This window comes from Ambystoma mexicanum, chromosome 14, assembly GCF_040938575.1.
Source record: "Ambystoma mexicanum isolate Mex_15411 chromosome 14, UKY_AmexF1_1, whole genome shotgun sequence".
Classification (NCBI taxonomy): domain Eukaryota; kingdom Metazoa; phylum Chordata; class Amphibia; order Caudata; family Ambystomatidae; genus Ambystoma; species Ambystoma mexicanum.
This window is the reverse complement of record NC_090940.1, coordinates 451,187,076-451,201,012: the sequence shown is the minus strand read 5'-3', so window position 1 is coordinate 451,201,012 and position 13,937 is coordinate 451,187,076. Positions and strand designations below refer to the sequence as shown.

At 42.2% G+C, this 13,937-nt stretch overlaps 1 protein-coding gene across 7 annotated transcripts in view; it reads right to left on the bottom strand.

Moving 5' to 3' along the window:
* Positions 1-13,937, bottom strand: part of SYNE3 (spectrin repeat containing nuclear envelope family member 3) — a 982,841-nt gene that overhangs the window by 515,156 nt on the left and 453,748 nt on the right. For 2 of the 7 annotated variants that reach the window (XM_069637672.1, XM_069637673.1), the window contains exon 4: positions 3,589-3,705. The exons of the other annotated variants lie outside the window; for them this stretch is intronic. In XM_069637672.1, the coding sequence (XP_069493773.1) occupies positions 3,589-3,598 (10 nt within the window). In that variant the 5' untranslated portion in view covers positions 3,599-3,705. The remainder of the gene's footprint in view (positions 1-3,588; positions 3,706-13,937) is intronic. 7 annotated transcript variants of the gene reach the window in all.

The following is a 13,937-nucleotide window of genomic DNA, read 5'->3' as shown; positions in this document are numbered from 1 at the left end:
AATGGTGCATCCGTCGAGTTCTGCAAGCGGGTGCTGGGTGAAAGGCACCCGCTCGCAGAACTCGTAGTTTGCCAGTCTGGAAACAACGGTACCGGCAAGCTTACCGGTACCGTTGTTTCCGGACCGGCACACTTGTAATGAGGCCCATGGTGCACACACGACTACGTGCATATCTACTGCCTCTGCCTTTTTCTCCCCTTTTCTTTGTAACATATTGTAGCGATCCATATGTTAAGAAGTCTCGTAGTGTAGCTGCTTGTGAGGTCACTTCAGTGGTGGCGAGTACATTTTTAATACCAATATATTAAATGCACAGCCAATTAAACCTATATTTTGAGCCATTAGAGACATTATCAGAAGCTTCGGGCTATTCATTCATTACTACGCTGATGATACTCCTCATTGTCTCAATCTCTTCGGCAGAGGATGTTTGTTTACTTAGATACTCTTTGCTAGAAATGACAACTTGGATGACGTTGGTTAGTCTGAATCTGCTGAAAACCAAGTTTATTTTCTATTTTCAAAAAATCATCCACCAAAAATCATGTTCTAGCACCTGCTTCTGAAGTCAGAAAGGTTTGGACCTACATTGGCCCCATTCGATACATCTTTGAGCCTCAAGCTAGATCAGGAGCTTTTTGAGGACCCATCTGGTAACATGATCACAGTCCGCACATTTTCAACTTACTTTGCTAAAGAAAATCAAATCTTGCACTTGCGCGTTCTTAAAGTCACTGGGCCTAGTAAGATCATTTGTTTTTGTTTCCCCCCCCCCTTCCCCTTCCCTTTGCCTGGTTGCGCTCTGATACACCTGTGTAGGAGCGCGATATAAATAAAATATGACATCATATCATATATCCTCTCTGACTTGTTTCGCTCTGCGGTCCAGGCTCTGGTTTTCTCGCACAGACAGAGGTAATGCCATTTTAACTGGCAGTCGCTAAATGCGACTTGTTACTTTTAAGATCTTCACTGCACTCTGCAGCGCATTAGTGGTAGGGTAACTAAAATGTGACCTCATCTTTCACTTTTGGGAGGAACTACATTGTCTTCCTTTAGAGGCCTGGAGACATTTTAAATTGGGATGCGTAGCATATAAAGCAGTTATTTGACATAAACCCTCCTATCTAGAGAGCAAACGGAAATTGCCAGTAGTTCAAGCTCTTTGAAGACATCTAACGAATCTTATTTGGTTGCAGTCCCTCAATTCTGGAACTCGTTTACTTCGGACATTTATTTAGCACCTATTTCATTGATTTTTCATAAAAATCTGAAATCTTCTGTTTTCTTCATATTAGGATAAAGGGTTACCGTATTTGGGTCCTTGATTTTCTCCCCGTCTATTCATCCCTATTACAAACTTTCTTGTGTGTTTCGCTCTGAGGCTTCCGGGCAGGATTCGTGCATTATAAAGTCATGTAAACAAATAAATACATTTTTAAAATTATCCAATATATATTTGCCTGATTTACAAAGCATTTTTCAATGGGATGCTTTGGAATGGGAATCATGCCCCTATACATCGGTGGACACAAAAAAAGAGTGGAGGTGTTTTCAGTTGGAAGATGGATAGATAGATAGATAGATAGATAGATAGATAGATAGATAGACAGACAGACAACAGGCTTTAAAAAAAATTACTGCAAAGAAAAGCAATAAGTCCACACACATTGGGGGCTCATTTTGGAGTTCCCAGAGATCGGTTACGTTTACACTTTTGTGTAAACAGGTCCCGGCACCTAATTGTTCTCGTTTGCACAGCAGAGTGCAAAAGAAGTGTATAAAAAGGTGACATACACACTCGTATGCTGCAGTCTTGCACTCCACTGTCTAACCCGAGTAAACACTGCCTCTCATGTACGCACGGCCAGCAGCTTCTACAATGGATTCCTACCAAGTCCACTTGCATTTTGTTTGAGTAGAAAGCAGGTGGACGGCATAGGAATCGGCAGCATTTGCCCCAGCATGAAAATGCATGCTGGCGCAAATGCCTGAGTATTTGTATGGCGATCAGGAAGGGGGAGGCAGAATCCTAAGGGTTTTGTTGCAATAAATCAGGTCTCCTTAACTCTCTTATGACTCACGTACTTTTCAGTGAATTTCAAGGGTTTTGTTACATTACATTTTCTTCGAGCCCCTCAGCCATGACCTTCGGCCATGGCCAGTGGCCACGGCCGAAGTCACTGTCTATGTTTCAACAGTGAATTAAATAAAGGTAAAGCCACTGTGCCATAACTCCTCCCTAGTGCATAACAAGATCCCGCCAGACATATCCAAAGTGAGTAGCCAGAGGCCTCAGTCTCCAGTAGCCTTCGGCCACTGCCAGAGCCCACTGGCAATGTATTCGATCCGGCCTCTCTACAAGTTTAAAAGACTATGTTTAACCCCAAATAGTCCATAGAGTACTTACTTTTCCTTCCCTTTTTTATTTCAGCAATCATTTATCATGCTAATAATAAAGAGCTTCTTTGATGGTGTGCTTTCTTCGTACTCATGCCAAGCAAAAAGGGTGTGTTCACAATGGATTTTAGTTCACTTTTACTCAATACATGATGTTGGTCCTGCAATGAAGATTACCCCTGCTAATTGCGCAGAGAGTCTTGATTCTATTAAAGACTAGGAGGCAAGCATTATGCTTCAACTTCTTTTATTCACTCTTCAGCAGTTTCAACCACAAAACATAAGAAAACTGAAAAGGTGACTTTCTTTTCAACCCTTTTCTTTTTCTTCTTAAATCTACAAGTCCCATTGTGTCTGTAGTCCTTCTAGCATTAGGGAGAAAAGTGAAAAACAGATGGACTACCCCTCTCTTTTAGTCTTGTATGGATCTTACGTGAGAGTTAAAGGCAACCTAACTATGTCATTGGTTAGGAAGTCGCCGGCGGAGAAAAATTGCACTAATCACTCCAACTTGTAACAAAGGTTCTGTCTCTTTAATAGTTATAAAACATCTTTAAAAAGCATTTTTAAATTGATACTCAATCATATCACTCATTCTACATACATCTCATCTAACAGGGGAGTTCTAAAGTGAATATAAATCTTTGTAGGCATAACATTTCAGTCTGAATATGCATTTTTGACATGGGAAAAAAACATTTGATTTTCCTTAAACAGTCGACATATGTTTCGGCCCGTTATGATATACCACTTTTGTCAACAGTGGTCACCAGACTAAGTATAAGGCCATCTTCAGGACACCAATTGCTTTGTAGTTGATCAATCTTGATCCCCTTTTAGTACATACACACGTCTGCAAAAGAATTTTTTCATACCTCAGTGTACGTATATTAATCTTATGTAAGACTCTACTGTAAAACATTTGTTTTTTTAAAAACTACAGAATAAGTTGCGTATCTCCGCTTTGACTAAATTTAAGAGCGATGGCTAGTTTTATGTTATACTAAACCTGCCTTTACCCCACTAAGTCCATATTGTGCAATTTAGACTATTGAGAATACTCAGACAAATGGTGTCACTAACTGTACAACTACCCTCATCTCCGGTTTTTGTCACTTAATGGGAAACCCTATAATCTAACTTGTCTGTAAACATTTTTTAAAGTTACTGAATATTAAAAACACTTACATGTCCACATCTTGTATTTATGTGACTAGAGTTCTGCGGTTTATCTCGTTGTCTGAGCTTGTTGTACTCAAATATTCTCGCGAAGGTAACTTGAGTTGCGCTCTGCGATGTTTGTGCCTGTAATTAATTAAAACAACTGTTTAGAAATGGCACCTGTGGTTAATTCTAGACCACTATTTGAATATACCACAGTTTGTCGCTGATCTCTTAGATGATATGAGGAGAAATAATGACTTTCAGTTTGGCATCAGCTGTTTGTGCATAAATGGTCGTTAATGCCTTTGTTGAATGTTGCCGGGTGCCTACTGGTGATTTAGGATGGACTGAAAGGCCGTGAATGGATTTGTTTCCTATGGCAATGGAAACGAAACATAATTAGCCTGAAAGCACTTGAATGCGTGATGAGCCAGTTAAAAAAATGCTTGGGTTGCCAACACGTGATCGCCGGTGTGGTAAGCCTGTACACAAGTATCCCACAAAACGATTGTTTAAGAGTGATGGCTAAGTATTTAGATAGACGCACTAGCACACTTGACAGCGTCCCAACGGCATTTATTTTAGAATGCATTAGATTAGCCCTCACTGAAAATTTCTTTCTATATAACGGACGTTATTACAATCAACTTAAAGGCACAAGCATGGGAGCAACTTTCGCCCCAGATTTGGCCAACCTATATATGGATGACCTGGAACAACATTCTATTTTTGATTTAGCAAATCCTTTCTCAAAATCAATTATAACATGGCTACGATATATAGATGATGTCTATATGATATGGAGAGATACACCAGACAATTTGGCACTTTTTCATAAATGGTTGAACACTCAAAACTCCAACATACAGTTCACCATTCACACAGACTTACATACTTACACAGACTTACATACCATTCCATTTTTGGACCTCCAAATACAAAAAACAAATACAGGAGACATAGCAACTAGTCTCTACAGAAAACTGACAGATAAAAACACTTTGCTTAACTACCACAGCTTTCACCCATTGGGTTTGAAAGAAGGCCTGCCATATGGGCAATTTCTGCGCGTACGCAGGAACTGCACACAAGTAGAGATGTATAAACAGCATGGAAAATCATTAAAAAAAAGGCTACAAGACAGAGGGTACCCCAAAAAAACTGTTCAACAGGCATATAGAAGAGCATTACACATGAATAGAACTACATGCCTAGAACCGATTCAACGCAACAAAGAAGATAAAATCACATGTGTAAGCACATACAGCCCTATCAGTAGCCATCTCAGGAAAATCATTAAAAGACACTGGCACATGATCAAAACGGAAGATTTCAATCCCTCTATGCCCCGTTTTGCATTCAAAAGACAACGCAATATAAAAGACTTTATAGTCCATACATACCCGAGACCCCCAAGGGCAATCACCACTCAAACCCAATTGTGGGGCTTACCACCGGTGATAGGTCATCATCGTTGCGGCAACTGTTCCGTATGCGCACAGACTATGACAATGAAAAGCATTCAACTATGTAACACCACCATACATTTGAAGACCTTTACTAACTGCCTCACCAAATGGGCGGTATATGCCATTAAATGCCCATGTGATTTAGTTTACATAGGCAAAACCAAACGACAGGTACGTCAAAGAATCTGCGAACACAAATCCTGTATTCGAAATAAAATAGACAACAAACCCCTGGTGGCGCATTATGTTCGTAAACAGCACAAATATACAGAACTTCTTTGGTGTGTGATCCAAGTGATCCAACCATCCCCCAGGGGCGGCAACATGGACCTCAACCTGTCCAGATGTGAGCAGAAATGGATATACAACCTTGACACTGTGAAACATGGCCTTAATATCGCCATAGAATGGAACACACTTCTTTAAAAATGAGCATAGAAATATTGTTCCCTAGAACTAACGGTGATAGAAATAGCACTCTGTAGTATTATCGCACCGTATCAACAATGCCGAAGGGGAGATACCTAATAGAAACAGGTAAATAGCACCATCTAAAAAGCACATTCTAAAACTGTGTTCGTTTTACAGTGCTAATATAGAAAATAAAATCGACTAATTAGCCCTCGAGGCTGATGATGTATTATTAAAGCTACACATAGTGATAGTCATAAATGGGTTTTCCCAACCCATTTGAGCGTACATATTCAAATTAGGCAAATCCAAGCAAAGCCCATTTCGCAAAATACATAGAAATATAACAAACAATAAACAAATTTAGGTTACATTTTTGTTTTAAACTACCAGTCCCAACTCCCTTCAGGCTTGTAATAATATTCTGGCGACCACGTGATTTGAGCGTACATATTGAAATTAGGCAAATCCAAGCAAAGCCCATGTCGTAAAACACACAGAAACGCATCACAAGAACAAAAAATAAATGAATTTAGGTCATATTTCTGTTTTAAACTACTAGTCCCATCATCCTTCAGGCTTGTAATAATATACCGGCGATCACGTGTTGGCAACCCTGAATCATGTGACCTCATATAAATAAGACTCAGTCTCACTTTAAGCCGTGCTGCCCATGCCGAAGACAAGTCAGCTTTCCAGCGCATGCCTTTTGCGGACTAAAAGGTAAAATATGCTCTCGACTTCAGTGACTTTAACATGAAAACGTAATTAGCTCAATTTCTTGCCTTTCGAACTTGTACGAGATAAGACAACCTGGGAGTGTAATCATTTAAAAGGTCACTACAGGTTCAAATAACCAAGTAAGGGTGTCTTTTTCCTTTATAAGCCCGCATTTAACAGCATGTCGGCTAGCGCGGCCACGAACAAGGTGTAATGAAACACGATGAGATTGCAAACAGCTCCAGGTTGCATTCAACACCAACGGTACAAAAACCGACGGGCTGAGGCCTTGTAACAATGAGCTGTTATACAATAATAGAGAAACGTGTTAAAAAAACATGCCCCATAGCTCGACTAGAGCTTAAATTTACAAGCATTTTTTTAACTGGCTCATCTCGCATTCAAGTGCTTTCAGGCTAATTATGTTTCGTTTCCATTGCCATAGGAAACAAATCCATTCACCGCCTTTCAGTCCATCCTAAATCACCAGTAGGCACCCGGCAACATTCAACAAAGGCATTAACGACCATTTATGCACAAACAGCTGATGCCAAACTGAAAGTCATTATTTCTCCTCATATCATCTAAGAGATCAGCGACAAACTGTGGTATATTCAAATAGTGGTCTAGAATTAACCACAGGTGCCATTTCTAAACAGTTGTTTTAATTAATTACAGGCACAAACATCGCAGAGCGCAACTCAAGTTACCTTCGCGAGAATATTTGAGTACAACAAGCTCAGACAGCGAGATAAACCGCAGAACTCTAGTCACATAAATACAAGATGTGGACATGTAAGTGTTTTTAATATTCAGTAACTTTAAAAAATGTTTAAAGACAAGTTAGATTATAGGGTTTCCCATTAAGTGACAAAAACCGGAGATGAGGGTAGTTGTACAGTTAGTGACACCATTTGTCTGAGTATTCTCAATAGTCTAAATTGCACAATATGGACTTAGTGGGGTAAAGGCAGGTTTAGTATAACATAAAACTAGCCATCGCTCTTAAATTTAGTCAAAGCGGAGATACGCAACTTGTTCTGTCGTTTTTAAAAAAACAAATGTTTTACAGTAGAGTCTTACATAAGATTAATATACGTACACTGATGTATGAAAAAATTCTTTTGCAGACGTGTGTATGTACTAAAAGGGGATCAAGATTGATCAACTACAAAGCAATTGGTGTCCTGAAGATGGCCTTATACTTAGTCTGGTGACCACTGTTGACAAAAGTGGTATATCATAACGGGCCGAAACATATGTCGACTGTTTAAGGAAAATCAAATGTTTTTTTCCCCATGTCAAAAATGCATATTCAGACTGAAATGTTATGCCTACAAAGATTTATATTCACTTTAGAACTCCCCTGTTAGATGAGATGTATGTAGAATGAGTGATATGATTGAGTATCAATTTAAAAATGCTTTTTAAAGATGTTTTATAACTATTAAAGAGACAGAACCTTTGTTACAAATTGGAGTGATTAGTGCAATTTTTCTCCGCCGGCGACTTCCTAACCAATGACATAGTTAGGTTGCCTTTAACTCTCACGTAAGATCCATACAAGACTAAAAGAGAGGGGTAGTCCATCTGTTTTTCACTTTTCTCCCTTATAGATTGTCCCTTCCTCCAGATTAGACCCCCCGTTAACAAAAAATAGGGATTACCCATTACTTAAAACCTTCTAGCATTAGTCCAGTTTATGACCACTTCCTACTCCTGGACTCCTCCTCTTCTTCGATGCTCTGAACTACATCCTTCCGAACTTGAACAGCAAAAGTCCATCCAACGGGGTGAACCATTTCAACTGATACCCACTGTTGCTGCATTACTTCTTGGCGTGGCGTTTAACTGTTTCCAGGCATGACTGCCTGCAGATTCTCGCTCTCAATTATTCTTCTGATCTTCCCCTAGGGATCATACAAACAACAATATCAGGGTGGAGTCCCTGTACTGTTGATCACAACAATGTAACAACTATACATCTGCACAGTACATACGAAGGTGGGAAATTAATGCTCACCTCCTAGTCTTTAATAGAATCAAGACTCCCTATGCAATTGCTAGCTTGCCAGCTAATTGTTTCAGCGATAAAAATCTGTCTGCTGCCCAGCTATCTAGTAACCTCAGCACCACTGTCACGTCCCACAACTGTCTTTACTTCGGCTCTGGAGGTACTTTGTATCTTGCTCCTTTTATAAGCCTGGTCACTGCTGGGTGCTCTCCTGCCGGCACATTCTCTACTGGCAGATGACCTGCGGAAATGGCTGACTTGTAGACTCCAATGGCCCTGAAGCCCTTCCCATCTTGTAACAGATGCGCTAGAAAGTTCCGGATCCCTACTATAGGTGCTGAAATGGGATGAAAATGTCTCTCTCTGCACAAGCTCGACCACTTGGCCTAAGCCGCGTCGTAGCTCCTCCTAGTGGAGGGAGCCCAAGATTCTGCAATGAGCTTGGCAGCTTGTGTCGAAATACCTGGCAACTCCCAGCGTCTCCTGATATTCTGCACGTTATTAGTGGGAGAATCCCCCTTACTCTAAGAAGGTGAAACGACCCAGCTGGGTCCGTGAGCAAGTCCTCCCTTTCTGGGAGCACCCAGGGAATGTCTGCTGTCATCTCCATCAGCGTGGGAAACCACACTTGCGATTTCCACATAAGCACTATCTGAATCAGCTGTGCCTTCTCTCACTGACACTTTGCTAGCACTCTGCTCAGCATCACAGAGAGGGGGGGTGACGCGTAATGATTCTCCCCTGCCCATGGGTGGAGGAAAGCCTCTGTGCCCCGGGAAAACGGGTCCAACCTCCAGCTGAAAAAACTGTTAGTCTGAGAGTTGAGACGAGACGCAAACAGGTTGGTATGTACTGGACCCCATCGCTGGTTTAGCTGCCGAAAAGTCTCCGGGTCTAGCTTCCAGTCGCTGGAGTCTGTCAGATATCGTGAGTTCCAGTCGGCTACTACGTTGAGTTCACCCGGCACATACTACGCAGTGACTGACGTTCCTGACTGGAGGCAAACATGCCATAAGTCTTTTGCCAGTTCTGCTAGTAGCTTGGATCTTGTCCCTCCTAAGTGGTTTATGCACCCTACTGCTGATATGTTGTCCATTTTGAGGAGAACACATGAGCTCACTCTGCCTTTCGTAAATGCCTTGATGGTGAAGGAGCCTGCTAGCAGTTCCAGGCAGTTTATGAGAAGACATAGCTCTTCTTCGCTCTACTTTCCTCAGGTTTCTAGAGACCTGCATCTCGCTCCCCAGCCTACTCGGCTTGCATCTGACTCTTTTACTAGGTCCGGTCGGTCTCCAAACATGGCACGACCAGTCCAGGCGTCCATATTCTTCAACCACCGTTGCAGTTCCGTGATAGAATCTCAGTCCAGGGGACCCCTCTGATGATATCTCAAACCCTGGTGTAGATGTCTGAACTTTAGCCTCTGTAGGGCATGGTAATGCAGGGGCCCCAGGGAAAATAGCTTGAACTGATGCTGCTAGCATCCCCACTATTCTCGCTGGCCCCCTGATCGATATTTCCTGTTTTCTCATGCAGTCTCTGATCTCTTTTTTGATATCCTTGATCTTCCTGGCTGGCATCTCTAAGGTCACTTTCCTGGTATCTAACACGAAACCCAGGAAGTCTAGTCTTTGCACTGGCTTGGTCTCCGACTTTTCCCTGCTCACCAGGATTCCCAGAGAGGACAGGAGATTCTGGGCTATTTGTGTGTAAGGAATACGAGGTGTGCACCTTTCCTGAGTCCGAACTCATGTGACAGTCAAAGATGTTTTTTTTGGGTTTGCTTGCCACTCGCTAGTAACCAGGAGGATGCAGCCAGCTAGGACTGGAAATCCCTATTTGCTCACACAAAGAATTGTAATTGCAAATTAACATTCAAAATACACCTAGAAAGTAGAGAAAGCTACTTAATTTCCCTTGGTATTGTGATTGCGACCTTTCAGATCAAAGTACTTTGCTTCAGGCGGGGCCTAGCGGGGGCATAGGAGAAGAATATTGGCCTGGTTCTGAGAATTCTTCAATAAGGGGTTTCACCCCAACAGCCCACGCTCTAGGCAGCACGTGACCTTGTCCATCCTCTGCATAGATCATCCCCATTCTGCAGGTGAAGGTGTCCACACCACATGCCCTCCTCCAAAGCAACATGTACCCATTTAAATAGGTTCTCAGCTTTATCGCCTCTACAACAATGTACACAGTGTGACACCACACCACACATGTGGAATACAGGAATATCCTTTAGAAAATCATCTGCAAAAATGTCTTGGTGTGTGTAAATACAATCTGTGTCAGGCTTCTCCCTATCAGCCACATCTCCTCAAAATATATTTCATTAGTACGTGATAATTCTATAAAACATACCACACAAAAAGCAAACTGATTGTGCACAGTATAAGGTAAGGTCCTCCTTGAGTGCCTTGAACACTGAACATTAGGGAAGAACATCGAAACTGGAGGCCAGGCTGGCTTGAGGAAGGAACAAGGAACAATGGATCAGGTATTCCGCCTTAGTCTGCTGGCCTCGAAGGTTATCTATCATGCAGAATAAATAACCATTATGTATGAGCTTTTGTTTACTTTAAGATAGCCTTTGACAGCATGCAAGACGAGTGCATCGGCAGACGCCTGTCTTCTCTGGTTGTTCCATTAGCTTTGCTATCTGCTGTCATGAGTCTTTATGCACATAACATTGTGAAGGGGTGGGGCGACCAAGGCGGGAAAACGAATAGCACATTCCCTGTTGAAACAGGTGTGAAGCAGGGCTACCCCCTTTACTGTTCTCTCTCTATATTAATCATCTGGAAGCAACGCCCCTTAAGCCAAATGGATAAAGTGTCGCATTTTACTTTTTGCCTACAATGCCCTCCTAATCTTTATGAACCGGGTGAGCTTCAACCAGCAGCTTGGCAGTTTAGAGGGTCTTTGTCACCAGGAAGGTTGGACAATAATTATTACCAAGAACACTGGCAGTGGCTTCTCAAGCAGAGCTGCTTCACTTTGCAGATTGAGCTAAATGAAGAGGTTGGCCACAGCGGGGAACACTTCTATTACTTGAGCATTCACTTGCATAGTAATGGCACCGAATACTTAAAAGGAAACGTACATTAAAAAGATGCATTATGCAATATTAACTTCGGAGGATGAGCAATTGGTCAAGCACTTGAAGTGTATAAAGCTCAGGTGCATTTGGCTGCCTTGTATCACGATTAACTTTGGGGCCACTCACACCTTACTCGTCTTGCAATTGTTGAGAATTGATTTCTTTAACAGTTATTGACATTAGCGACCAGTACCCCTAAGTTATGATTCGAACTTGAGGTCGGCCTTATCGGGGTTGAGTATGAGACGCCCCCCAAATCCATGTTATAATAGAAACGTTTCCCAGCTCTTACAAACTTAGATTTCATAAAGAAGCCATGTGGGATATCATTTCTTCCCATTGAGGGTCTTTGTCGCCCTGGTTTAGACATATAGGGCCAGACAATTGATTACTGCCAGCCCCTACAAGCTCTAGAAGAGAAGAATCCTAATGGAGTTCTGAAGCAGCCTTTGAGTTCCACGAAGGAGACCTTTCTTGAGTTGTCAAGAGACATGGAAAAATGTCAACGGAATCACTGCAGTTTCATCGCACCTGGATAACTAAGTATCTCTAGGGTCGGATGAATATCTTAATACCATTGAGCCCTTTTTCAAGTTAAATCTTTCTGAAATGTTAATTCAACATTTTACCATTGCCCGCCCAACTTGTGAATGGGCCAGTGACTCTACAGACCATTGCCCGCCCTGTAGGACTCAAAAAGAGCATAAAATACATACTTCCCTTCCTTTTGACGTCTGTGCTATTCTTTAAGAGAACATTTCCTTCCTTTAAATCCAACCGGAGAAGAACCACTGTCGATGCTCTCACATTTTGTAAATTGGCTGCCAAAAAGCAAAGAGTTTTTGAGGTCTCTAATTTTCTAAGTAGAGCATAGAATCTGAGAATGAAGGCACGTAATAAGGTGGGCCAAAGTCATTAGTTTGTAGCAAATTATAAATTGTTACAATTATGTAAGCCCTGGCAGCTCCCCTTCTCCGATTGGTTAGAGAGGTTTGTAGTAATTTTATAAGTACAGTGTTTAAAGGCAAGTTTCCTACAGCAAGCCCACACAAAAGGAGGTACTACTGTGGGATTGCATGAGTGCAGCTTTAATCTATTCACCTTGCTCTTATTTCTAATGTACCTCGCACGCTCCTGATGGAGGCGGCACAAACACAACCGGGGTAACAGCTGGAAGACAGTTCTTAAACCCACCGCACCCAGAGCCATGTGTGCTAAGTGACGTATCTCAGCGACAGTTGGAGCGCTGAAGTCGTGGAAGGAGTGGGTCAGACCCAAACTTTAACAAAACTAAATCTCCCAGCTTTATAAACTCGCAGAGGTACGTGGTTCAATGCCCAGGACGGTTTCATGGACCAATTTTAATCTGCAAAATGAGAACAACCAGCTTTTTAGATAGTCCGTTATGCTCAGGGTTTGTCTATTCCTAAGGACTGCGAGTTTTAGTGGACGGGAGAGCCGAGGCAAAGAAGCTAAAGTGGTTTGCTTAGTATTACAATTTAGGTAAGGCGAAGATCTGAACACAGCACTCCAACCAGCCAGTTCCACTAACACACATTTAAAGAATAAATCAGATAAGAAGCTTACTTTTAGGAGGAACACGATAAAACTGCACACACAATTGCCAATTGTAACTCTCAAAATTGCGATGGATGGTCCTTAGAAATTACGCTATGATATGATAAGTTATTTATAACATGCTTAATACCCAGAGGTTTCTAAGCCTGGACCCGGGGATCGAACCTGTGTTGCTCCGTGTCGTATTGCTTCCAGGCCGCACACGTTGCAGCTGAGTAATCCTCCCGAGACCGAATTATACAATTGACATATACCATGATGTCAACTAACAAGGAAAAAAAAACATTGCATTTCATTGTTTCACCCCTGTCTTGCCTGAATGTCACTTGGGAACTTCGAATGCTGCAGCACCCCGACGGAACAGAAGTGGGGCTGGGTAACCACAAGGTTCATCAGAACCGACTGAAAGGCAATAATGAAAGTGCCTGCAACTGGGGGATTAGGGCTCACTCTGAGAAACCATCAAACTCTTTGCACCACAAGGAATGCACAACATGAAACAAGAACACTGTAAAACCATGTGTTCCGTTTACTGTATGCACTATTGAAGAAGTAGGCGACGGAAAATAAGGGAAAGATGTAAACAAGTAACCAGGGCTCCTGTCCTGAAAAGACTTTAGGCCAATCTTCTCAAGCCGTACTCGGATCGTGATCCGTACTATGGAGCACAAGTCACAGAATTCAATAATGCAAACCCCAAATTATGAAATAAGGCGAAAAAACGGCATGTTAAGACTGCAAGGTATATAGGTCTATATAATTTAACCCACAGCTGGTGACTGCAGGGGCTTTACAATTGTAAATCTAGGCCTAAAAAATGAGAGCACACTAAGTTCCTTAACTCTTCACCATTGCCGAGAGTCTGTACGGTCTGGGCCCTTGAACTAGGTTCGGCACTGGTTCAGCAATGGTTCGGCACTGGATATGGATTCAACACAGCAGGGGCATGGCAAATGACTGGCAGGAGCCTCGTGGGAAAGGCCTGGTGCTGCTGGTCCTGAAAGGAGGGGCTCTCCCCAGACCAGCACCCGTAGACACAAGTCAGAAGCATCCAAGGGCCTAAGCTCCTGCCTGTAGAGCA